Source organism: Heteronotia binoei, chromosome 8, assembly GCF_032191835.1.
Source record: "Heteronotia binoei isolate CCM8104 ecotype False Entrance Well chromosome 8, APGP_CSIRO_Hbin_v1, whole genome shotgun sequence".
Taxonomy (NCBI): Eukaryota; Metazoa; Chordata; class Lepidosauria; order Squamata; family Gekkonidae; genus Heteronotia; species Heteronotia binoei.
This window is the reverse complement of record NC_083230.1, coordinates 103,435,706-103,461,899: the sequence shown is the minus strand read 5'-3', so window position 1 is coordinate 103,461,899 and position 26,194 is coordinate 103,435,706. Positions and strand designations below refer to the sequence as shown.

General features: G+C 44.1%; 1 protein-coding gene across 1 annotated transcript in view; it reads left to right on the top strand.

The window, feature by feature from the left end:
* CACNA2D4 (calcium voltage-gated channel auxiliary subunit alpha2delta 4) overlaps positions 1 to 26,194 on the top strand; it is a 269,022-nt gene that overhangs the window by 55,848 nt on the left and 186,980 nt on the right. The window contains exons 5-10 of the mRNA XM_060245776.1: positions 3,204 to 3,366; positions 5,556 to 5,687; positions 7,976 to 8,036; positions 11,963 to 12,113; positions 19,930 to 20,004; positions 22,140 to 22,229. Of these exons, the coding sequence (XP_060101759.1) occupies positions 3,204 to 3,366; positions 5,556 to 5,687; positions 7,976 to 8,036; positions 11,963 to 12,113; positions 19,930 to 20,004; positions 22,140 to 22,229 (672 nt within the window). The remainder of the gene's footprint in view (positions 1 to 3,203; positions 3,367 to 5,555; positions 5,688 to 7,975; positions 8,037 to 11,962; positions 12,114 to 19,929; positions 20,005 to 22,139; positions 22,230 to 26,194) is intronic.

Below are 26,194 nucleotides of genomic sequence, written 5' to 3'. Positions count from 1 at the left end.
CGAAGCCCCAGCTGAATGTGCTCCCATCTAGGGAGCCCTAATAACAGCCAGGCGGCGGCGTTCTGCACTAGCTGCAACTTCCGGGTTTGGCACAGGGGCAGCCCCATGTAGAGGGCATTACAGTAATCCAATCTTGAGGTGACAGTTGCATGGATCACTGTTGCCAGATCGTTGTTCTCCAGGAAAGGGGCCAATTGCCTTGCCCGCCTAAGGTGAAAAAATGCAGACTTGGCAGTGGCTACTATTTGGGCCTCCAGAGTTAGGGCAGGCTCCAATAGTACCCCCAAGCTCTTGACCCTGTGTGCCGCTGGCAAAGGCACACCGTCAAGGGCTGGTAAGGGAATCTCCCCCCCACCCCAGGACCACAGCGACCCAAGCAAAGGACCTCTGTCTTCGCTGGATTTAGTTTCAATCCGCTCAGCCTGAGCCATTTAGAGACACGGCTTGTAACGCCAGGTCCAGATTTTCTGGGACACAGGCAGGCCGTCCGTCCATAAGTAGATAGAGCGGGGTGTCATCAGCATACTAGTGGCAGCCCAGCCCATACCTCCGGGCAATCTGGGCAAGGGGGCGCATGTAGATGTTGAACAACATCGGGGAAAGTACTGCCCCCTGAGGCACCCTGCAATCAAGTGGACACCTCCGAGACAATTCATTCCCGATTGCCACCCTTTGTCCCTGACCATCAAGGAAAGAGGAAAGCCATTGTAGAGCCAACCCCTGAATCCCCGCGTCGGCGAGACGGCAGGTCAGCAACCGATGGTCGACCGTATTGAACGCTGCTGATAGGTCTAACAACATCAGTACCGCCGAGCCGCCTTGATCCAGATGCCGCTGAAGATCATCCACCAGAGCAACCAGAACTGTCTCTGTCCCATGACCCGGACGAAAGCCCGATTGATGGGGATCAAGAACGGAAGCATCCTCCAGGAAACTCTGTAGTTGCAACGCCACTGCCCTCTCAATAGGTTTACCCCAAAAGGGTAAGTTCGAGACCGGCCAATAGTGTGCCAATTCGGCCGGATCTAATGTTGTTTTTTTCAAGAGGGGGTGGACCACCGCCTCTTTAAGTGGTGCTGGAAAATGCCCTTCCATCAGGGATCTATTTATGATATCCCGTACAGGATACCTAAGCTCCCTCTGGCAAGTTTTAATGAGCCAGGAGGGGCAAGGGTCCAAATTACAAGTTGTAGGGCGTGCAGACAAGAGGATCCTGTCAACTTCTTCCAGACTGAGAGCATTGAAACCATCCAGAACACAAGCTGAAGACAGGCACGAAGCCTCAGGTTCACATACTGTCTCCAATTCGGCCCCTTCCCGGCCGAGCAGTCCATTGACTGCTGAGGCCGGGGGCCGCCCATTGCCTCCCCGCGCGGATGAGAGGCAATGGGATATCCCTGGAGGGAGGGGGCTGGGGCAGCCTTAAAAGGCTGCCCCCGCCCTCTACTGCGCAGTCAGAATTCGCTCTCGGCCCGCCCGCCCTTCAAGCAGTACAGGCAGAGGCTGGTCGCCTGTTTATGGGGCCGGGTAGGAATTTTTCGCCCTCGGACGATTGGCCTGGTTCAGGGGTGTTTTTGCCTACCCTGTACTGCTGATGTTGGTGTTGGCATTTGTAATGGCGGTGCCGTTATTTAGGTTGTTCACTGGCAGTTTGTGGTTGGCATTATGTTTTGGGGATCGGTGAGCTCCCGTAGCATCGCGCCATTTGGTGCATGACTCCCCTGGGGAACCGCAAGCTGTATGGCCCAAGGTTGGCTCCAGGGAGTCTGTTGGATCCCGGCAAGTGCTGAGTGTCCGCATCCCAGGCTGCTGTCTGTGGGGATGGCGGAGCTCAGGTGAGCGGTGATCGAGTTGCCGGGCCGGCCGGGTCTGAGCCGTTTTGGTTGGCTCACACCCGGGGCTTAGGGGGCTCGCCCAGTTTCGGGTCAAGGAGGTGGTCGCGGTTGACCCCTGGCTTGACCTGTCCCCATGTTTTGCCCTTGCCGTTAAGTTAATAAAGTGGCCCTTTAACCCAACTTTTGTGTCTGCCTCGTTATTCCGCCTGGGGGGGCAATGTGGCAGGGAAGTCACGGCGGAGTGACGCGACCTTATCTGCAAAAAAATTTGCAAAATGACCTGGGTTCATCTTACCGCAAAGCTTCCAAGGGCCATCTTGAGTCCTTCTTTCATGTACATCAGGTGGTAGTGGGGAGTCAAAACTTGTATGTTGCCATGAGTACTGTAGAGAAAGAGTGATGGATGATAGATGAATTGTTATAAAGACAGGAGAATTCCAGCAGGCTCAGTTTTTCTCAACCCTAAGTAACAAGCTGGCTTCAAGAGCTAGAAGAGTTCAATCAAATTAATTTTTTTTAAGTATTTGGCTGGCTAGTGATGGAGCCAGAGCTCTATGTATTGTATATGTATTTATTTATTTTGTTTTTTTATAAGAAACGAGTACCATGGTATTAAAAAAAAGAAAAGAAAAGGTCCCAGGCATCAGACAATTATTAGATAAATAAAACTACAAATAACTAATATAATGAAAACTAATAAATATAAATTTTACTTACTGGTTTTAGTTGCTTTAATGATGTGTCGCTGCTGTTTTGGTTGGTTTAAATGGTTTTAAGCAGAATCTCTTCTGCTGAGACACAGCCCCTCCACTTGGTCTGATCCTTCAAGGAATCCTTATATATTTAGTCACTTGCTTTGTAATGCTACTCAGTCTAAGTCAACTCCAGTTGATTTTAATGGGCTTCAACTGGAATAACTCTGCATAGGATTTGCAGGTTTGGTCATCTTAGCTGAGACAAGCCATTCATTCCATATGGAATTTTTGAATGTGTTTGAGAAACCAGGCATTTTTTACTCATTTGACATTCCTAGTTTGAAGTAAATCCAGAAACTCTTCTAGCCCTTGAAGCCAAAACTGTAGACACAGTGTGGTGTAGTGGTTAGAGTGCTGGACCCAGGTTCTGAGCAACACAGGTTCAAATCCCCACTCTGCCAGCTTCCTTGGGCTAGTCACACATGCTCAGCCTAACCTACTTAACAGGGTTGTTATGAGGATAAAATGGAGAACAGAACTATGTGAATCACTTTGGGTATCCTTTGAGGAGAAAGGTGGAGTATAAAGGAAATAGAATATGTGAGAACCAAACATGAATGTTGTACTGAAATCTGTACTGCACACCATCTCTGTAATTTTTCTTCATCAACAGTTTGACTATTACAATGCTGTTAAGATTAATGAAAAGGATGAAAACGAAAATTACGTGGAGCTCGGAAGTGAATTCATTCTGGAGCCTAACGAACACTTCAATAACCTGCTAGTGAACACAACGTACAGTGACATACAGCTTCCAACTAATGTCTACAACAAAGGTACAAGCACTCCAGCCTTTGTTCTGTTGTAAAGCTTGCAACAAAAATGGCAATTGAAGTCACAAAAGACAGAGGAAACTAGGAAAAGAAAGAGCACAGAGATGAAGAACGGCTTCTGTCCTCTGCCTTTGACAGCAGCATTTAAAGGCAGACATTAGCAGGTGACAGTGTTGATCTCCATGCTGTGAACAGCTTCACCTGCTAATTCCTGCACAAGAAGCTTCTGTTTAAAGTACAGCAACATGAAGGGGGGGAATTCTGCCCCCCCTTCAGAACTGGGAGAGAGAAGACATGATCATACGTTTATTTTTACTTTTTTGCAGGGGGCGTGTGTGTTTCTTTTTTATGTTTGCGCATGTGTCTGTGTGTCTGCACCTGGAAGTCAGGATGACCTCTGGTGACTGGCCCCTACTGGGGACCTGGAGTACATTCAGAGAAGTGGCTGAATCAAGCCTGCTCTGCCCTCCTGGCTCTGGTATTCCAAGGAAGCCTCCCATCCAAGTACTTCCCAGAGTTGACCCTGCTTAGCTTCCGATATCTGATGAAATCAGGCTTGCCTGGGCTATCCAGGTCAAGGCATCATAGGTTTATTTTTCTGTGAAACTGTGGGTATACCCAGGGCTTTTTTTTGAACAGGAATGCACAGGAACACAGTTTCGGCTGGGTTGGCATCAGGGGGTGTGCCCTAATATGCAAATGAGTCCCTGCTAGGCGTTTCCCTCAAAAGCCCTGCGCAAAACAATGGTGGCATCAGAGGGAGTGGCCTAATATGCAAATGAGTTCCTGCTAGGCTTTTTCTACAAGAAAAGCCCTGGGTATACTGAATGGCAGGGTTTCTAAAAGATTTCACATTTGTGAGTATTTTTCACCTGCTATTTCAAAAAAACAAACACTTGAAAGACACCCAGTTGAACATCTCCTGGGGTGCGGTCACACCTCACATTAAAAGCGTGTGTGTAGCGCTCAAATTTTGAACAGCTGAATATTGATTCGATGCAGGGCCATTCAGACGAGCATCCAAGAATGCGACTCATTCTGTAGTTGAGCATTCAGACATCCAATACTATCACGCTCTTTTCTTGGAGCATGCGTGATCAGGTGGTGATTTCTGCGGGGGGGGGGGGTCCATTGAACATGCGCCCAACTGTTTGGAGGTGGGAAATCAAATGTTACTTCGGGGGGGGGGAAGTTTCCAGAAATCCTCCACACTGAAAAAAAGAGACTTTTTCCTGTTCTAAATAGTGGGATAACGTTTCTGCCCCCCCTCCGATCCTGTGTTGATTGGAGAAGCAGAAGCGTCACCTCAGATTCCCGGATGATCTGGCAATGCGCATGTCTGCTGGGGCTTTTAAAAAAAAAAAAAAAAAAGGTGAGAGGCAGTATTGCGCGTGAGCTGTCCAAACAGGAAAAAGCCGATCTTGTGCAGCTTTTTTGGAAAAGGACCGGACTTTGTGTGCTGTCAAATTAATGTGCCATAGATGCGTGGCAAGCCGGGATGACACTGGAATACGCTTGATTGCCAGATGTGGATGTCTGAACGAACACATTTAATCCGTCAGCGAGACGGAGCTGTATCGCCACTAATGGTACGTCTGGCTGCACCCCTGTTGAAGGAAACTGAGACTGATTCCTCTCTGGCATTTGTTCCACCCTTGTGCTTCTCCCTGTGCTGGCTCAAGTGATGGATTCCCCACTAGTTGCTCTGTGGGCACCTCTTACGTCACGGCTACTTCCTATTACCATCACAGCAACAGGATGCTGGTTTTTGGAGTTCCAGTTGCCGCAACAGGAATAGGAAGTAGCCCTGAAGCAAGAGGCGCTGCAGAAGGACTGGTGGGGAATCAATTGCTTGTGCCGATGCAAGGAGGAGCGCGGCGGCAGAGGAAATGCTAGTGAGGAATCAGTCTGAGAAAGATTTGGGTCTGAACATTTGATATCAGGGTAGCAAATATTAGGGTACATGGAACAATCATTTGATTCAATACAAGGGAGCTTCATACACTCATGTGTTCTGTTCCTAACCCAAAAGACGAAAGGAAGAAGTTTGATAAAGTTGTGATATAATGAGTAAAGCTTGTTGGTGCTTCTTAACTTTCCCTATTTATTAAAAAAAAAAACCACACATAACATTGCAAAACAAAATTTTACTGACCTGCCTTTTGTGTTCCTGTACTCACTCTTTGTCACAGACCCTGATATTTTGAATGGAGTTTATATGTCTGAAGCGTTGAATCCTATTTTTGTGGACAATTTTGAAAGAGATCCGACTCTCACTTGGCAATACTTTGGCAGCTCTACAGGATTCTTCAGACTTTACCCAGGTACAAGATCTGGTTCCTATTTAGTAAGAAAACCAGAGTCCACTAGAGAAAGGTTTTGACTAGACTAGAACGGGAAAACAATAAGATAGGCATGGCATATAACTGTAGGTTTGCCAATCTCCAGATGGTATCTGGAAATCTCCCAAGATTACAACTGAGCTCCAAGCAAGGGAGATCGGTTTGGCTGGAGAAAATGGCTGCTTGGGAAGGTGGACTGTATGGCATTACACCGCATTGGAGCCCCTCCACTCCCTAAACCCCATCTTCCTTAGGCTGCACCCTCAAAAGTCACAGATATTTCCCAACCTGGCAATTCTAACAATTTAGTCCAGGAGTGTCAAACATGTATTCCGTGACTGAATCAGGCTTTCGGAGGGCTCCTACCAGGTCCCCGAGCAACTGGCTGTCATCCGCTTCCTTCTCCCTCTCTCTTGCTTGCTTCTGCATAACAGCTTGCTTTGCAAGATTTGCTCAATCACACAGGAATTACAGAGCGGAACCTCTGTTTTCTCCATTGGCTGAGGGAGGAAGGGGGGAGGCAGAGCTTGTTTTTCCAGGCTGTCTCAATCACACAGCAGAGCTACTGAGCCAAGCCTCTCTTCCTTCTATTGGCTGAGGCTCCTCCCTCCCAGTCCGCTGGGGAAGAAAGGAAAGAGCCAGAGTTTCCTTTGCTCAGTTCCCTGGATCCTGTGGGAGAAATACAAAGAAAGATCCTTTAAGACCAATGAGTGCTGATGTTTTAAGCATGTTTTAAGTTTTTAAAAATATGTATTTGTGTTTGTCTGTATCCTTTAAAAAGTTTATCTCTCTGCTACCTAATCTTAAATAGGTACATACATGGCCCGGCCCGACATGACTCAGCCCAACAAGGTCTCATTTATGTCAGATCCGGCCCTCATAACAAATGAGTTTGACACCCCTGTTTTAGTCCATCTTAAGCATGCATATATCTAAGGCTGGAATTGCTTGCCCATTTTCTCAGGAGTAGGATTCATTCAATTTGGTGACACTTGCTTTTGAATAAACATACTTAGGGCTGAGAGTCCCTGTGGTTTCACTGATCTAGTTATATGGACATCTAAATGTTTCCCACAAATCATTGGGACTTAGAATTGTATAAATTAGATTGTGCCCATTTTCTGAGGATCAGGCATGAAGGTTCAAGTAGCAATGGCATTAGTTCTTTTAAGGGTTTCTCTTTAGTTGATGGTACCCCTTTTTTCTCTGGGACATCTTTTCCAATGGCTTTTTATGTTGTTTATTAATGCTATAGAAGACATAGAAAGAGGGGGAAATGGTCACTCTCTAAGGCAGGTAGGATCTGGAGGCTTCTCACAATTGGAAGTGCATTTCTAGAGACAAGAAAGTAGTCTTTAGTACTACACCTGTTTTCCATCATAAATGTAAAGCTACCTGAATAGTCCCCATTTGTAGATCCATTTAAAATGTGAAAACTTGCCTTCCCTGCCATCCTGACAAAACATATACCGGCATATATTGCTTTGCCGTCTTTTAAGCGACTTTAGATACGGTAGTCTACAGACAGTATTAATGTTATATGCATCTATTGATCAGTTATTTGACTGCAGTATTTAAAAGTAGTATTAAACAGGGAAGTCACTAATTAGCTTTGTGAATCAGACCCTTCTTCCCCGAAGTGAGGAAAGAAATATGGATCTCAAAGGAAAAGGGCTATATACCGCAGAACAAAACAAAGAAAGATTCCAGTAACAACTTGATGACTAAGAAAAGATAAGATTTCTATAATCCACATCTGGAGAAGGGAATCAGGATTCTTGCGGGAAGTCGCACCCTTTGACATCCACATGTTCATCATTCCTTTGGATACAAAACCTATGTGCATGCATGTTGTATAATGTAGTTTCTGACATATGATCTGTAACTTTGAACATTGGTCTCTGGGTACTCCCTCTCCCTCTAAATTTAGACTATAAACTTGTTGAAACTGGATACATGTAAGCCCCATTAGTACTGATTTTGCTGCACAAGGAAAGCAATCTTAGGATCATAGTCAACAAAGTATTGAAAATGTCATCTCCAGCCAGCATTAGGAATTATTAAGAGAGGAACAGGGAAAAACAACAAAGCATGGCATACTGTGAGCAGTTTTGGCTGCTTGATCTCAAAATGTTGAGGGAAAATACAACTTTAATGTACAGCTGAGGGAAAGACCTAGTCAAAAGCATGAAAACCTTTGCTGACATAGGAGGCCATGCATTCTGGCATGCACCAGATCCTTGGAAAACTTTCCCCCCTTATCTCTTCAGGGATAAAATGGCTGCCAGATGAAAATGGAGTCCTCTCCTTTGACTGCAGAAATCGAGGCTGGTAAGACGTTTTGAAAACCTTTATCCTGTGTTGTTGTTGTTCTGTATCTTTTCATCTTCCATATTTTGGAGATAGTGGCACATACGGGCTTTTCTCTGCACTTTAATATGATCCAAAGGATCTTGAATGGAAAGGGTACATGGCTTGCCATGTATTTTTTTTCCAGTGGAGGATGCAAATGTTTCTCCTTTCTTGTTGACCCTACCCACCTGACCCCTGCACATCCTTCTAAATCTGTGCGCAGGGCCAACGAGCATTCAAGCAATGTGTATGTAGCTTGCACTCATGTTATTTACACTCTACAAAGATGCAGGAAGGTTTTACACATGCACAGCTGCATAAGATCTGTGCAGAAGTTTAAATAACATTTGTAGCAGGGCTGCATACCCTGAGGTGGGATAGCTTCTGAGTCCCAGAGCTTCTGGTGGGGCCCACTGCTGTTGACTTGCCTGTCCTTCCTCCACCTACTTGTGTATTCCACCATTCATGCTGCCAGCCAGACACACTATCCAGCATAGTAAGGGAAAAGGCATTGTGACATTTGTGAACCTGGGCAGAAAGGGCACAAACAAAGAAGAAAAATAAAACAGTCCGAAAAATACTGGAAATGCTACCAGGGTCAAGCTATAATATATAAAATCAGGGGTCATTTTGTAGAAAAATAGGTGGTGGAGCTCATCCAGGGATTGTTATGCAGCTGCACCTGCTATTCAATGGACAAGGTAGGTAGGTGGGGAGGAGGGGGAACCCTCAGAAAGGTTCAGGAGCTGTGCTCCTGTGGGCTCCTGCTGAATTCAAGACCTGGTTAAAATAATATCAAAATAAATATTGATTAAATGGTGTAAACAATCAAATTAAAAACATAGGGCCTGAGTATCAGGTGGCATTAAAATTCAGAACAAGCGTTACATAAGCTGTAATAATTTCTCATACAAAGTTGATGAACATGTCAAATGACCAATGCAAGTCCATATGCATTTCAGCCTCAGGGGCCTTCCTCAGTGGTCAATAATACATACTTTTAAACTAACACACATCAAGAAAACATTATATATCAAATTTCAATTGCTGGTTGATGACGCACACATCCAGAAATATTGGGAACTTTATATCAGATTAAAATATCGATGAAGATTTATTTGTGAGTGCAGTTACCATGTGAAGGGATCCATGGTCTGATTTATAAGCTTATATCATATCACACAAAATATGAGATAACATCTGGTCAGGATTGTTAGATAATATTTATGAATTTTAATACAGCCTGATATTCAGGCCCTATGTTTTTTTTATGTTTTCAGGGCTTTTTTGTAGCAGGAACTCCTTTGCATATTAGGCCACACACCCCTGATATAGCCAATCTTCCAAGAGTCTACAGTAGGCCCTGTAAGAAGAGCCCAGTAAGCTCTTGGAGAATTGGCTACATCAGGAGTATGTGGCCTAATATGTAAAGGAGTTCCTGCTACAACCCCCCCCCCCTGGATTTTATCGTGTACAGCTAGGGTTGCCAGCCCCCATGTCCCAGTAGGGGATCCTCCAGTTTCAGGGGCTCCTCTTTGCCATGGACTAGCTGGACAGTGGAGGAAACCCCTCCCCTAAACAGGGACACTGCCTTGCAATATCCCCGATGCAATGACGGCACCCAGAAGTGATGTCATCATGTCAGGGACATTGCATGGGGATGCTCTGATTTTGAGGCAAACTCTATGGTTTAAGCCCAATTTAACCATAGAGTTCACCCAAAAAACAGAGTGTCCCCCACATGAGATCCTCAACATTATATCATTTCTGCCCACCCCTGGAATGCCCCCCCAAATCCCTCTGCCAGACAGGTGAGGGGATCTGGCAACCCTGTGTACACCATATAATAAATATTTATTTTGATATTTTATCTGTTATAGTTTGATCCTTGTAGCATTTCCATAAAGAGAGCACATCAGAGGATGGCAGAAGGATGCACAGGCATGCAATCTAGTGCGGTCTAGTCAGGGCCCTCCGAAAGCTGGAACTGGCCCTGATTTGTAGGTTAGGGCTCAGACCAAATGAGTATACTCCAGAGCAGACTTACCCCCTGCATTCATGCAACCTACTTGATGTGCGCAGTGCACAGGCTCACAACAGTTTTAGATGATGCAGGTTATACAGGTTTAAGTACCTAAAGTTACCCTCTTACCACTGCTACTCAATTACCAGGCTACTGAGTTCAAATCAAGTACAGAAGAGTGCAATCCAGCTGAGTAGGGCGTTGGTGCCCCTTCCCTATGAGGAAAGGTTGAAGAATCTGGGATTTTTCAGTTTGACGGACTAAGGGAGGGGGGCATGATAGAGGTCTGTAAAATTATACATAGGCTGGAAAGAGCTGACAGAGATATTTTTCTGCCTGGCCCAAAATACTAGAACTTGAGGGCATCCAATGAAGCTGATGGGCAGTAGGTTCAAGATGGACAAAAGGAAATATTTCTTTACACAGAGAGGGTGATTAAAATGTGGAGTTGCCAGAGCATGTAGTGACGGCCACAAAAACAAACAACTTTAAAAGGGGATTAGATAGATTCATGGAGAATAGGTCTATCAGAGGTTACTAGCCATTGTGACTGACTGGAACGTCCATGTTCAGAGGTAGTAAACCTCTGAATAGCAGTGCCAGGAGGTAACTTTAGGAGAAGGCTTTGACCTCTATATTCTTTTGTTGGCTCTGCAGAGGAACTTGTTGGCCACTGTGTGAGACAAGATGCTTGACTAGATGGACAATTAGTTTGATCCAGCATGACCCTTGCTATGTTCTTATGATTCTTCTTTCCCGCTCACTGTTGCCCTGGATATCTTTTCGGAATGCTAAATTCCATTTAACCTTCTTCATTTTATCACTGTCTCTTTAGAGACAGAGAATGCAAAAATTGCTCCCTGTTCTTCAAGTATGTATACATATTTTTTCTAATGTATCTATTTAAAAAAGACAGAAGCAGAAACAAGATAATAGGTCTGAAGGGGAATACAAAGTACTCTGGCAGAAATGAAGAATGATGTAGTGCATTACTGTGCTAAGCACCCTAATTAGCATGCATATAAGACTTATCTGCAGCAACTAGAAACCACTCTTAATCCATACTAAAATTTGTACCAACCATGGCTGAAAAAAGGACCTCTTTTACTTTTCTGTAACTTATTATACTCCCAACACTCCCAATGCACTTGCAATACAAAATCCTCATGTTGTTACCAAATGAATATGAGAACTTTATAATACGTAGATGGAGCCTAAATTGGATACACAACCTTGGAGCTCTTCTCAGGGTCAGAGGAGTTGTGTTAAATAAGCAGTATGCAGGGCTGGTGCATCCAGTAGACAGCCTTAGGCAGCTGTCTAGGGCACCGCCTGGGGAGGAGGGCGTTGGGTTGGGCCCTCTCTCCCACCCTCACCTCTGCACTGAGGGAAATAGGTGAGCCTGGTGGTACAGCATAGTTCCTGTGCCTCAGAGCACACCACCACCCCGCCACCATCGCCTGGCCACCATTGTTACATCTCCCAGCTTCTGGAAGCTTCTTGAAGCTGGGAGGTGGAGCATTGCAGCCCAGCAGCAGGCGCGCATGCTCTGAGGCTCAAGAGCCCTGCTGCGCCACTGGGCTTGCCAGGCAGGAAGGGTGTGGGTGGCAGGGTGGGGATGGCACCTTGGCTGGGGTGCCAGCCTTGAACCAGCACTCCAGTGCCAGTCTTGGCAATATGGTTTCAGTTATGTCTTGGAGAGAGGCATTTCAATTGCCAAATTAAATAGGAGGCGAACTCATATTCTCTTGTGATTCCATCATGCCCTTAATATGGATTATTAATTCAATCTCATCTTCCACGGTATGGTCAGAATTATCCTCCTTTTTCCACTTGCACACTCATTTCTTTTGTATTGTTTCACTTTCTTATTCCTCCTCAGGTACATTCAGGCAGCCACGTCACCCAAAGATATTGTGATCGTCGTAGACATCAGTGGGAGCATGAAGGGCCTGCGAATGACCATTGCAAAACACACGATTGTCACCATTTTGGATACACTGGGAGAAAACGACTTTGTCAATATCATTGCTGTGAGTGCAGTGTTTTCCTTTGTTGCAACATCCTTTCCCAGTGTGGATAACTAGATATTTAGTGGCCTCAGACAAGGACTTTAGATTGTCAGTTCTCACCCCATCCAGTTTGCACTTAGAAAACCTCCATTCCCTAATCAGCTGCAAACAGCAAGGGAAAATGCCCCCAAGACCTCTCCAAGTAGTGCATAAACATCATGGGTGATTAAATTTTTCCTGCAAACCACATTAGTCTGCAGTGGGAAGATCTAGGGAAGGCAACAAAATGTTTCTTCCATTAAAAATGCTTTATTAATAGCCAGTCAAAAGCACATGTTGTTGAAGACCGAATTTCCACATTGTTTAAAAAAAAAGTTTTTCTAATTTTTTATTTTATTTTAGGAAAATGGGGTACAGAAAAGAAAAGGGGAAAAAGAAAAAAGGGGTTATACAACATAATTACATTTGTCAAAGACAATCATGTAGTACATAATGTATAGGACAGAGAATATTTTCCCTTTCATCACCTTCATTATAATTTTTCAGGTATTATCTATAAAATACAATAACTTTTATTTCTGTTGGGGTACAATTGTATTCATCATTTAAGTTTCATAATTAATCTATTTTGACTACAAAATTGGTTTCATCATTGTTCAGTTGCACAGTCTAGTCCAACTCTTTGCGACCCCATGGACCAAGTCATGCCAGGCCCTCCTGTCTTCCACCATCCTCTCAAGTCTGCTCAAATTCATGTTAGTTACATCAGTAATGCTGTCCAGCCATCTCACCTTTTGCTGTTCCCTTCTTTTTTTGCTTCTGTCTTTCCTAGCATCAGGGTCTTCTCCAATGAGTGCTCCCTTCTTGAGTTCGAGACCTTTAATGGCATAATAAAATAATAAATAAAAAAAACCAAACAGGATCTAAAATGAAAGAAGCAATAAAGACAATGTCATTGAGGGGAAAAATACTAAAACCAGAATTAATCAAATACTCATTGCCTTTTCCTAGATATAGAGTAACCCTTATACAGTACAATAGCCAAATACTCACCCAGTAATGCAGTCAAACTGGCAGATTTATCAGCAAGAACTTGGCAATTATTGCAATTTGATCCCTTCTCATTTGGTGGCCAAAGTATTTGAGCTTCAGCTTCAGCATCTGAACTTCCAGGGAACAGTCAGGGTTGATTTCCTTTAGGATTTGATCTTCTTGCAGTCCAAGGGACTCTCAAGAGTCTTCTCCAGCACCACAATTCGAAAGCATCTATTTTTCTGCGCTCGGCCTTCCTTATGGTCCAACTCTTACAGCCATACATTACTACTGGGAATACCATCGCTCTAACTATACGGACTTTTGTTGGCAGGGTGATGTCTCTACTTTTTATTATACTGCCTAGGTTTGCCATAGCTGTCCTCCCAAGGAGCAGATGTCTTTTAATTTCATGGCTACAGTCACCATCTGCAGTGATCTTCGATCCCAGAAATGTGAAGTCTGTCACTACTTCCATGTCTTCCCCTTTTATTTGCCAAGGAGTGATGGGGCCGAATGCCATGATCTTAGTTTTTTTGATGTTGTGTTTCAAGCCTACTTTTGCAGTCTCCTCTTTCACCCTCAACAAGAGGTTCTTTAGGTCCTCCTCACTTTCTGCCATTAGAGTGGTATCATCTGCATATCTGAGGTTGTTGATGTTTCCCCCGGCAATCTTAATTCCGACTTCTGCTTCATCCGGGCTGGCGTTCTGCATGATGTGCTCTGCATATAAATTAAATAAGCAGGGTGACAATATACATCCTTGTTGAACTCCTTTTTCTGTTCTAAACCAATCAGTTGTTCCCTATCCTGTTCTGACAGTTGCTTCTTGACCCTTATGCAGGTTTCTCAAAAGACATGTGAAGTGGTCTGGTACTCCCATTTCTTGGAATGTTAAAACAATTTTATTTGGTAACATATGGTAACAAATTATACTTCTTGCATCATTAATAACTTCTTTTATCTATCCCATATATTACTTTCTACCCACCCCTCCCCCTGTTACTTGACCCCTGCCGGTGTTATTTACTTAAAGTACTAATATTTAAAGGTACCCTTAACTAATAAAAACAAAAATTAATATTCTTCTTTTTTCTAAGACTTAATCATTATCAAAAATTGTCCAATGCCCTTTTATTTTCCACTCTTTTTCTACATATCTTCTGAACTTTTTCCACTCCATCTTAAAAACTTCTAAATCATAGTCTCTTAAAATTCTTGTTAATTTGTCCATTTCACTCCATGTCATAACTTTTACAATCCAATCCCATTTCTCTGCTATTTTTTCTTGCTTCCACAACTGCGCATATAATGTCCTATTTCTTTAAGGACTTGCCACAGTTTGTTGTGATCCACACAATCAAAGGCTTTAGTGTAGTCAATGAAGCAGAAATTGATGTTTTTCTGGTATTCACGTGCTTTCTCCATAATCCAGCGAATGTTGGCAATTTGATCTCTAGTTCCCCTACCTCTCCGAAACCCAGCTTGAACTTCTGGTAGTTCCCGATCTACATACTGCTGAAGCCTAGCATGTAGGATCTTTAACATGACCTTGCTGGCATGTGAGTGCAATGGTGCGATAGTTGGAACATTCCTTGGTATTACCCTTCTTTGGGATTGAAATATAAACTGACCTTTTCCAATCCTGTGGCCACTGTTGTGTTTCCCAAATTTGCTGACATAATGTGTGCATCACTTTAACAGCATCATCTTTTAGGACTTTGAATAGCTCAACTGGGATACCATCATCTCCGCTCACTTTGTTGTTAGTAATGCTTTCTAAGGCCCATTTGACTTCCCACTCCAGGATGTCTGGCTCAAGATCAGCAATATCACTGTCATGGTTGTCAAGGACATTGAGATCCTTCTTGTATAATTCTTCTGTGTATTTTCGCCACTTCTCCTATCTCTTCTGCTTCTAGGTCCCTACCATTTTTGACTTTTATCATGGCCATCTTTTTATTAAATGTTCCCTTGATTTCTCCAATTTTCTCTTGTCTCTTGTTCTTCCCAATATATTATTTTCCTCTATTGCTTTGCATTGTTTCTTCAGGAAGGCCTTGCTGTTCTCTGGAAATCTGCATTCAGTTGGGTGAATCTTTCCTTTTCACCTTTGCCTTTCACTTTTCTTCTTTCTTCAGCTATTTGTAAAGCCTCATCAGACAGCCACTTTGCTTTCTTGCATTTCTTTTTTGTTGGGATGGTGCTGATTGCTGCCTTCTGTACAATGCCACGAACCTCCGTCCATAGTTCTTCAGGCACTCTGTCTATCAACTCTAGTTCCTTAAACCTATTCTTCACCTCCACTGTATATTCATAAGGGATGTGATCAAGGTCAAACCTCAATGGCCTAATGGCTTCCCCAGTTTTCTTCAGTTTAAGCCTGAATTTTGCAATGAGTAGATCATTATCCGAGTTACAGTCAGCTCCAGGTCTTCTTTTTGCTGACAGTAAGGAGCATCTCCATCTTTGACTGCAGAGTATATAATTAATCTGATTTCTGTGTTGCCCATCAGGTGATGTCCATGTGTAGAGTCCCCTTTTAGATTGTTGGAAGAGGGTGTTTGCTATGACCAGCTTGTTCTCTTGACAAAACTCTATTAGCCTTTGTCCAGTTTCATTTTGTTCCCCAAGGCCAAACTTATCAGTTGTTCTGGTTACCTTTTGACTTCCTACTTTGGCATTCCAGTCCCCTATGATGAGGAGGACATCTTTTTTTGGTGTTAGTTCTAGAAGGTGTTATAGATCTTCATCGAAATGGTCTACTTCAGCCTCTTCTGTGTCAGTGGTTGGGGCATAGATTTGAATTACTGTGATATTGAATGGTTTGCCGTGGATATGGATCGAGATCATGCTGTCATTTTTGAGAATGTATACCATTACTGCCTTCCTCACTCTCTTGTTAACTATAAAGGCAACACCATTTCTTCTATGGGACTCTTGTCCACAGTAATAGAGGTAATGATCCTCTGAGTTAAATTCGCCCATTCCCATCCATTTTAGCTCACTGATTCCCAAGATGTCGATGTTCAGTCTTGCCATCTCTTGTTTGACTACATTCAGCTTACCTTGATTCATAGATCTTACATTCTACGTTCCAATGCAGTATTGTTCTTTGCAGCATCGGACTGTCCTTTCACCACCAGACACATCCACAGCTGAGCATCCTTTCAGCTTTGGCCGCTTCACTCTTTCTGTGGCTACTTGTACTTGCCCTCTGCTCTTCCCCAGTAGCATATTGGGCACCTTCTGACCTTAGGGGCTCATCTTCCAGCACCATATCTTTTAGCCTTTTGTTACTGTCCATGGAGTTTTCTTGGCAAGGATACTGGACTGGGTTGCCATTTCCTTCTCCAGTGGATCGCATTTTGTCATTCAGTACTAGAGAGGCAAAATTAGAAGACAGCAAATAGTTAGCCAGAAGTTTATTGCTAGTGATTTTCGCTGCAGTTATTACTGAAAATATTCTCGCCTCTAGTCTTGTAATTGCCATTGTTACCCATTTAGGGAGTCCCAGAATGCCTCTGAGAAATTAAGCCTGTACCTCTCTATACTTAATTGCATCGTACACAGTGCTTTTTTTCTGGAAAAAGAGGTGCTGGAATTCTCAAGAGGGAAATGAAAGAGAAACACACTGGTGCATCTCATGAACTTTTAAACATTTTTTGAGAATTTTGTTTCCACAGAGAGGTTCCAGAACTCTGTTCTGCTGCACTCCCCCAGAATAAAAGCCCTGATCTTACATATCCGATATGTACCAGTAATAATAGTTTTGGCACCACTAAAAACACTTGTGTTATGCTCTACTTATCCTTCTACATGGTGTAGGAAAGAAACTGCAAAAATTCATGTTGCAAGAATTTCTCCCTAGGTAGTACCTCTGTTTTTAACCCAGCTGCTTGCAATGTGTTTAAACCCTTTGGGTAGTCATGTTCCAGTTGATGCTCAGGGCTGATGCAATCTTTTACTCTCCTTGTGTCCACTTCTTCTGCAGAAAATTAAGGTTGCAAAGCTTGTTGTCCTCAGGTAAGAGGCTTGGCAGAACTATTCTTCTCTGAAGCATAAGTTACTTGCTTCATGGTAAAGCTGGCTGATTACCTGATAGTAGGGTTGCCAATCCCCAGATGGGGGCGGGGGATCACCTAGTTTGGAGACCTTCCCACCCCCGCTTCAGGGTCATCAGAAAGCAGAAGGGAGGGGGGGAATATCTGCTGGGCGTTCCATTATTCCCCGTGAAGACTGATTCCCATAGGGTATAATGGAGAATTGATCTGCAGTTATCTGGGGCTCTGGGGGGGGGCTGTTTTTTGATGTGGAGGCACCAGATTTTCAGCATATCATCTGGTGCCTCTCCTCAAGCCCCCCCCCCCCCAAGTTTCAAAAAGATTGGACCAGGAGGCCCAATTCTATGAACCCCAAAAGAAGGTGTCCCATCCTTCATTATTTCCAGTAGAGGAAAGGCATTTAAAAGGTGTGCGGTCCCTTTAAATGTGATGACTAGAACTCTCTTTGGAGTTCAATCATGCTTGTCTCAACCTAGATCCTGGTTCCACTCCCAAAGCCTCCTGGCTGCATCCCCAAAGCCCCCAGATATTTCTTGAACTGGACCTGGCAACCGTAGAGAGAAGTGGTTTGCTGTCTCTTCATTTTAGGATTGCCATCAATATCTATGGATTGTTCATATTATTATGCTCTGTCCATAATATCCCAAAACCCTATTTGTGGACAGGCCATGTTCATTTTTTGTTCCAAGTTATTTCTCAAAAGAAATAAAATTCTAATAACACTAACTGGGGCTCCAGTCTCCAGGTGGGGCCTGGAGATCTCTCACTTTTACAACTGATCTCCAGCTGGCAGTGATCAGTTCCCCTGGAGAAAATAGCTGCTTTGGAGGGTGGACTCTATGGCATTGTATGGCAATCCTATGCCTATCAGCAGGGCCAGATTAACAATTAGGCCAAGTAGGCACTGGCCTATGGGCCCCCATGCCTTTAGTGGTCCCAGGCCAGCTCCCCCCCCCCCCCCCCGGTTTTCCCCCTGCTTGCAGCCCTCCCAGCCTGCATGAGCAGACAGCAACTGAGCTGCTGTTTGCCCGACTTGCCTGGTGCAGCTGCTGCTGGCATCATTGCCAAGTTTACCTCTGCCTCTCCCCCACAGCTTTGTCAAAGGGGTTTTTGAGAAGATGCCTACAGGCCACAGCAGAGGCTGCAGGTGGCAGGGCAGGCACTCCAACTCTGAGATAATTTGTGAGGGGGCCCCAAGTTTTTGACTGCCTAGGGGCCTCCACAGGGTTTAATCCAGCCCTGCCTAGAAGAACTGAAAGGACACTAGTGAGAATTCTAACTTGAAATAAAGAACTTCTTTGAGTGCTGCTGTAAGCAAGATGCTCCAGGTAGAGACCTTGGTTGTATTTGATTGGCTCAGGAGAGTTCTGGGAAGAATCAGAGAACTCTTATTATTTTACTGGCAAGCACATAAGGTCTGGATAAAGGCTCACTTTTATTTCCGACCCCCTTTTAGATTAAGTTTCCCAGCTGACTTTCACATTAACGTTGCACATTAAATTCTTGTTATAACTACATGTCAGTGCAGTCATTGCAACCCACTGGGGCTGAGGAAGAAATTACTTCCTTTGAAGTGCCTTCAGCATTTGCTTCAAGTCTTATTTGTGCAGGCATTCTACTAACTGGTATTGTCATTACAGTATCTTGCCTCTTTTAGACAGCTACATTGGCTGCCCTACCCTCCAAGATCAATTCAGTGTGCTGGGTATAACTTTTAATGCCTTTGTGGTAGGGTTGCCAACCTCCAGGTGGGGCCTGGCAATCTCCTGGAATGACAATTCATCTCCAGATCAACTGCTTTGAAGAAAATTCCTGCTATGGAGGGTTGACTCTGTCACATTCTGTGGCATTACAACCTGCTGAGGACCTTGGCCTTTCAAACTCTGCCCTTCCCAGGCCCCACTTGAGCTTGACAACCTTATTTTGTAGCTTACATAGCTGAAGAACCACATCTCCCCATATCCTCCTGCATACCAACTGTGGTTTTCCTGTTGCCCCCTTCTAGTTATTCCACTTCTTAAGGTGCCCCGATTAGCATGTTCCTTCTTTATAGTGGCTTTCACCTTAAGGAGTGGGCCACCTGAGGAGGTGGAGGGGAAAGTCCATAGAGGTTGTTTTACTTGCAAGAGCTTTTAATGAGGTTTGACTACTGGCATTTTCTTGGGAAGGGGGAACTGAAAGGATTTTATTGTGTTATACATTTAAAAAAATATCTCGGAATCTGGCTATTTTTAAATCTTCTCGTTTTTAGCGGTCTTGAAAGGGAAAGGGTTTTAACTATTTTAATAAGTAAGTCCTTTGATATCTCAACACTACTTTACCTATAGAAGGCTCTCATGAGTTGAGGGAGATGTTCCTTGAAACCTACTTAAAAATGGCCTAGACTTTGCCTCAGTTCTGAGAAAAGGAGAGAGGATCTTATTCCTCTCTCTCTCTCTCTCTCTCTCTCTCTCTCTGTGTATGTTTAGTGCCATCACATTTTGAAATTAAAGAGTTACTTGGTGCAGGAGATGGGACTTTGGCATCCAGGGCTACCTTCCTCTCAGATTAAGTATTGTTTCTTCCTCACACAGTAGAAGGATCTGTTTGAGTAATATTGATTTGCAGTCAAATTACATATTTTGTAGAGTCCAGTACTTTAAAATGTGCCCTTTGCACTTGATCCCTGATGCTGCACGACAGAAATGCCAGTCGCTGCTCATGTTTTTGTGGTTCTGATTTTTTCCCCTTTGTTTTTGCAGTACAATGATTATGTTCATTACATTGAACCCTGTTTTAAGGGCATCCTTGTTCAAGCAGACAGAGATAATAGAGAGGTGAGTGGTACTAGGCCTGGAGGGATGTATTAATGCATATTCTTTTTCCTTGCTTAAAAAGCTAATAAACTCTGAAATATAGTACTACTATTGTCCTGACATTTTCCTTCACTCTAATTTCTAATAGTGCTGGTATGGATCATAAGACTAGTCTAGCAGTCTTCTAGAGGATTCCGCAGGCCTTCTGTTGGGGGATTATGATTCTCAACTGGAGGGTTGCACCGTTGGCATCACAGCCATTTTTCTTTTGTTGTTTAAGGTGTTTTTAAGCAAAAGTGAAAACTGAAAAGAGAGAAGCAAAGAATAGGAGTAAGACAAAAGGCCAAACACCATGGGCACATTTATGCAACAGAATTTTGCCAGTTTAACGGTCATAGCTTTTAAAGTTGGCAGTTAGCTATCATTATGGGAACTGTAGTTTCTTAGTGGTGTTGAGAATTCCACGTCTTCTACAGAGAGCTTCAGATCCCTGGGAAGGGGGCATGACAAGCTGGTATAATTTTGTAGTGTAGAGATGCTCAGAAAAATAGGAAGGTGGACATCTGTGATGAAAATGAAGTCGAAGTGGTTTCCATCTTGAAGGTGGAGGTTTGAGGTGAGTCCAGTTCCGAACAAGTTGAAATCTTCTGTCCAGGGCTTTTTTTTTTTTGAGCAGAAACGCACAGGAAAGCAGTTCTGGCTGGCTTGTGTCACAAGGTGTGGCCTAATATGCATATGAGTTCCTGCTGGGCTTTTTCTACAAAAGCCCTGTGTGAAACAATGGTGATGTCAGGGGGCATGTCCTAATTTGCAACTGAGTTCCTGCTGGGTTTTTTCTACACAAAAAGCTCTGCTTCTGTCCTTGGTGTATTGTATTATACTGCTTCTTAACAGACATTGGGCAGTGTCACAGTGTTGGCAGATCGGGGTTTAATTTTTAAAGTAACATTTTAATTTTGTGCTGTGTGAAGCAGAATATTTATGTTCTTTGGAACTATGATGCTCTAGACTAAGATATGGTCCCAGGAGTCTCCCTTTAGACTCTGTTTAGGCCTGGAAGAAGAAAGTAGTGGTAGTCCTAACTTTCTGAAGATATAATTTGGATTAGGCTTGCCAACCCCCAGGTCCCAGCGGGGGTTCTCCCGCTTTCCCAGACTCCTTCCCGCTCCCTGTCAGCTGGCCGGTGGGGAGAAGCCCCACCCCCATAGCCCCCATGTGCCTTTCCATCTCTGGAGGCTTCCTCTTGGGATGGTGTGTCTGTGGCTTTAAGGCTGAATGGGGGCAGGGGGAGTAGGCAGAAGAATATTGCTGCTCCCAGACCCTCCCTTGGTTGCAAAAACTTTGCAGAGGTCATTTGCATAGGAAAGGTAAACTTGAACCTTTGCTCTATGCTACTTTGAAGAAGTTGGAAGTTCAGCAACTCCATAGAGATGCCAACCACCACCTTCAGAGTCATCAAAAATGAAGCGGGGGGGAGGGAAATGTCTGCTGGGAGCTTCATTATTCCCTATGGAGATCGATTCTCATAGGGGATAATGGAGAAATGATCTGGGGGTATCTGGGGCTCTGGAGGGGCTGTTTTTTGAGGTAGAGACACCAAATTTTCAGCATAGCATCTGATGACTCTCCTCACAATGCTCTCCAAGTTTCAAAAAATTTGGACCAGGGGGTCCAATTCTATGAGCCCCGAAAAAAGGTGCCCCTATCCTTCATTATTTCTAATGTAGGGAAGGCGTTTAAAAGGTGTGTGGTTCCTTTAAATGTGATGGCCAGAATTCCCTTTGGAGTTCAATTGTGCTTGTCACAACTTTGCTTATAGCTCCACCCCAATGTCTCCTGGCTCCACTCCCAAAGTCTCCTGGCTCCACTGCCAGAGTCCCCGGATATTTCTTGAATTGGATTTGGCAACTCTTATTTGGATGCATCTACATCTAATACACAATTTTACTTTGGATACAAAATGAGCCCATTTGGTAATCCTGTTCATCCAAGACAGAAGACATTTTTCTTTTCTCTTTCTTGGGGGAAGTAGAACTGCACTTTGTTGATAGTCTTGGCCTGCATCAGGGCCTAATAGTATTTTGTTGGTCCTGTGTTATTCTTTAGTTTATGCTCCCTCTCACTGCTTTGAAAATATTTCTTTCTCGTTTGCCTAGCACTTCAAACAGCTGGTGGATGAGTTACAAGCAAAAGGAGTTGGGACGGTGAACAAGGCTCTGGTAGAATCCTTCAAAATCTTGAGGGAGGTAAGAGTCTGTGTGGATCTGAGGTATTTCTCTCTCTTTCTTTGTTTCTCTCTCTAAGCACATGCTTCCTTTCTTCTGTGCCCCAGAGCATTGTGGGGATTACAGCAATGCAGTGGAGGAGAAGGAAATTCTCTTGTTAACTGACATAAACACTTTGTGACAGTGCCAAAAGCTGCTGATGAGCACATTGCTTGAGAAACTTCAACAATGACATTGACACATTTAGACATGATTATTTTAAGAACTTTGATTTTTATATATACATATTTATTAAGTGTTTAAGGTAGCAGTGAAGGTGGTGTCTCTATGAAAAAAAGCAAAATAAAATGAGTAATGGATGTGGCTTTTGGTGTCAAACAGTAAACCATTGAGGTAGGCTTCCGTGAGAAAACATGACCCCTTTTGATCAGGCTCTTGACTCATCCAGAACTCTTATTTCATTAGTGACAATACTATTGCATTAAGTCTTGCATTTAATCAGAATGTCATCCTCCATATTTCAGCACCATGTCAATCCTTCCATGGTTTGAAGGGGGAAATGAGTGACTGGGTTTGTTTGCCAACTAACAGGAGAGGTGAGAAGGCAGAGCAGAAGGAGTGAGACGGAGAGCAAATGAGAGCCTCTTAAGACTGAAAGACTTCAAATAACTTAATTAAGGGGACTATAATCCCCAAGTAGGATTGACTGATGCAGATAAAAACTGAAGCCTCTGCCTCGTATTTCATAAATTGAGTGACTGGAATTGCTATGCTTTGCACTGAAAGATCCATGTTGTGACTCGGTGGTAGAGCATCTGCTTGACATGCAGAAAGTTCCAGATTCAGTCCCCATCATCTCTAGTTAAAAGATCTGGCAGGAGATCATGTGAAAGACTGAGATCCTGGAGAGCCACTGCCAGCCTGAGTAGACAATACTGACATGGACAAAGGGTCTGATTCAGTATGAGATGGTTTTATGTGTTCATGAGTTATGTACCCCCAGCAAACTGCTAGGTGTGTAGAGACCAGGTTTCGTATACTACAAGGAAACTGTGAGAAGAAAGAGTTGATATTGATGTTGGTGCTGTTTTGCTGAAACCACACCAGAAAACAGCTGTTGCCCTAAATCTAGTGCGGGTGGGGGAACCTATTTGTTTGTTTTGGAAAGCCGAAGATCTTCCCTATGTTCATGCTCAGTAAAATTGGGCTTTCACAGTGTGAAAATTGATGGAAACTTGTTTAAGTACAGGAATGAGGAGGGAGAAATATTTGCTTCCCACAGAACTAAAAGTCCTGGCTAGTTAGATTCTTCTGTCTGCTGGTTTTCATTATGGACAGAAAGATTTCCCATCCCATCCCATCCCTGGCTTGTCTGGATGACACTTTCCCTTTAAAGCACTGATTTATGTGTAAATGCATTAAAAATATTAGGAAAAAGAAGTTTACAAAATGGAATAGCCATAGCAAGGGGAATGCTTCAGTCACTGCTAACTGGGTGCAAGTGACTCTTGTACAGACATGTTACACATGACATTCCCTGAAAAAACAGATGTCCTGCCTGAGAGAAAAATCCAATTTTTGCAGATATTATTCTATCACGGTGTTGGAAGGTAACCTCCAGGGTCTTCTAGTCTAACCCTCTGCACAATGCAGGAACTTCACAAATACCTCCCCCCTAGGCTTCCCAATCCCCAGGTCCCAGCAGGGGATCCCCCGGTTTTACAGGCTTCCCCCCGCTCCCAGCCAACTGGCCGATGGCGGAAGCCCCGTCCCCACAGCCACCATATAGCTCTAGAGCTCCGGCAGGTTTAGAAATCTGCAAACAGGTCCGTTTCAAAGTGTGTGTGTGTGTCTGTGTACCTTTAAAGTTGAGCAGGAAGTACTTCATGGGAAGGATCAGCAATGCACTCCCTCGGTTTGTTTTGCTTTCATTTCAGAGGAACTAAGTGTGTGTGTGAGACAGAGAGAGAGAGAGAAAGAGAGCAGCGTAGCCCCTGTTCGTTTCAGATGTTGTTGAGGAGGAACCAACTGATAAGAGTGTGTGTGTGAGAGAGAGAGAGAGAGGGTTGCCAATCCCCAGGTATGGAGGCCCTCCCCCCTGCCTTAGGGTCATCAGAAAGCCACGGGGGGGGGGGAGGGAAATGTCTGCCCCCCAAGTTTCAAAATGATTGGACCAGAGGGTCCAATTCTATGAGCCCCAAAAGAAGGTGCCCTTATCCTTCATTATTTCCTATGGAAGGAAGGCATTTAAAAATGTGTGCTGTCCCTTTAAATGTGATGGCCGGGGGGGCGGGGCGACGTGGGTAATGGCGGACGCCTGAAAGAGCTTCTCCCGACAAACTGTCCCTTCGCGCTCCCCCCGCTCCCACAGAACGCGTCAATTTCACCTAGGCATGGGCAGACGCAGCGTTGGAACTCCTAAGGCTACCAAAAAATCGTCTTCTACTACTCAGCAGGTACTGACTTTCCCCCCAGTGAGCTCTGAAGTTCCCGCTCCCTCGCCTGGGCCTTCTCTTCCCCTGGGGAAAATGGCGTCTGACTCTCTCCTGAGCCCAGAAGAAAGCTCCCCACTAACCTTCCAGTCCTTCCAAGCAGCCACAACCCGGCTGGAAGAGACTATTGGGGAGAAAATCTCCAAAGCAACAGCCCCTATTCACTCTGAACTTAAAAAAATAAACGAAACATTGGTGGCTGTTACTCAAACTGCGAATGCAGCTTTTGAAATGGCTACTAAGGCACAGGAGGCAGTGGAGAGCCTCCAACGCTCTGATTTATGGCTTCATGAAAAGGTCCTATATCTGGACAATAAATTAAGGGCGGCAAATTTAAAATTCAGAGGGCTGCCTGAGCAGGCCGAAGAAAATCAAGAGATCAAGACCTTCATGGCGTCCTGGCTGGCTTCTGCCCTCCATCTCCAAGATGGCATTGCCCCCCTTATTGACTCTGCTTATCGTTTAGGCGCTTTACAACCCAACTCAAAAGACTTTCCACATGATATTCTGACTACAATTCCAGACTCTAGGACCAGAACCTCAATTCTACAAAAAGCCCGGTCTGAAAAAGGCTTACTTTACGAAGGGAAAAAGATCCTTGTTCTGGCTGACCTTTCCCCAGAGACTTTGCAGCACAGAAAAGACATGAAACCCATCTTAAACTTACTGGCTGATCACAAGATCCGTTTTCGCTGGTCATCTCCTACCCAAATCTTGGTGGTTCACCAGGGTCTTCGTCTGACAGCCTTTGACTTTGCTTCTGGATGTGACCTTCTTACCCGCCTTCACATTGACCCGCCTTCAGCTACTGACCCAAACCTGGCTAATGGACTCTGACCATCTAACAAGCCATTTTTTTCTAAACCAAGAAGACGACGCTAGATGAACTCCATGTGGTCGACTAGCCTAATGTATATCCATATTTTTACTATAAGCCCACTGTTAGCATCATGCCCTAGCTCTATTTTCACATTCTAAAAAGGAGCGGGGGGAGGGGAAAAATCTTTACTTTTAAATTTTCATTTGGTTGGGACAGTTGGGAGGTCCCTTTTTCTAGCCCTCCTCCTTTTGTTGTACTTTGACTGTTTAAGCAAAATTTCATTGTTCTCTACCCTGAGACAATGAACAGTTTAGAAAGTTTTGAGTTTTATTTAATGTTGTGTGTCTATTTTTTCTTTAGGAGGGAAAGCCATAGGCTGGAATGGTTCCTCCAGCTTGTTAGTTCTAACCACTTTTGGCCAGTTTTGCTAATTTTTAGTTGTGATTCATGTGTCAAATGGATCCCCCCAGCTAAACAATGGTCTTTAGAACCTTTGGCCGTTCAGAAACGTTTTATGAGGTTAAGTTTGAAGTATTTGGTTTATGGCCTTGAACATTGGCTTATGTCCTTACTTCTAGTAGGTGTTGGCCTAAGGGTTTCATTGACTCCATATACTTTTGCCTTGAACTTCGTTTTTTCTACATCCACAGGTGTTGTTTATATTCTGCAAAAGG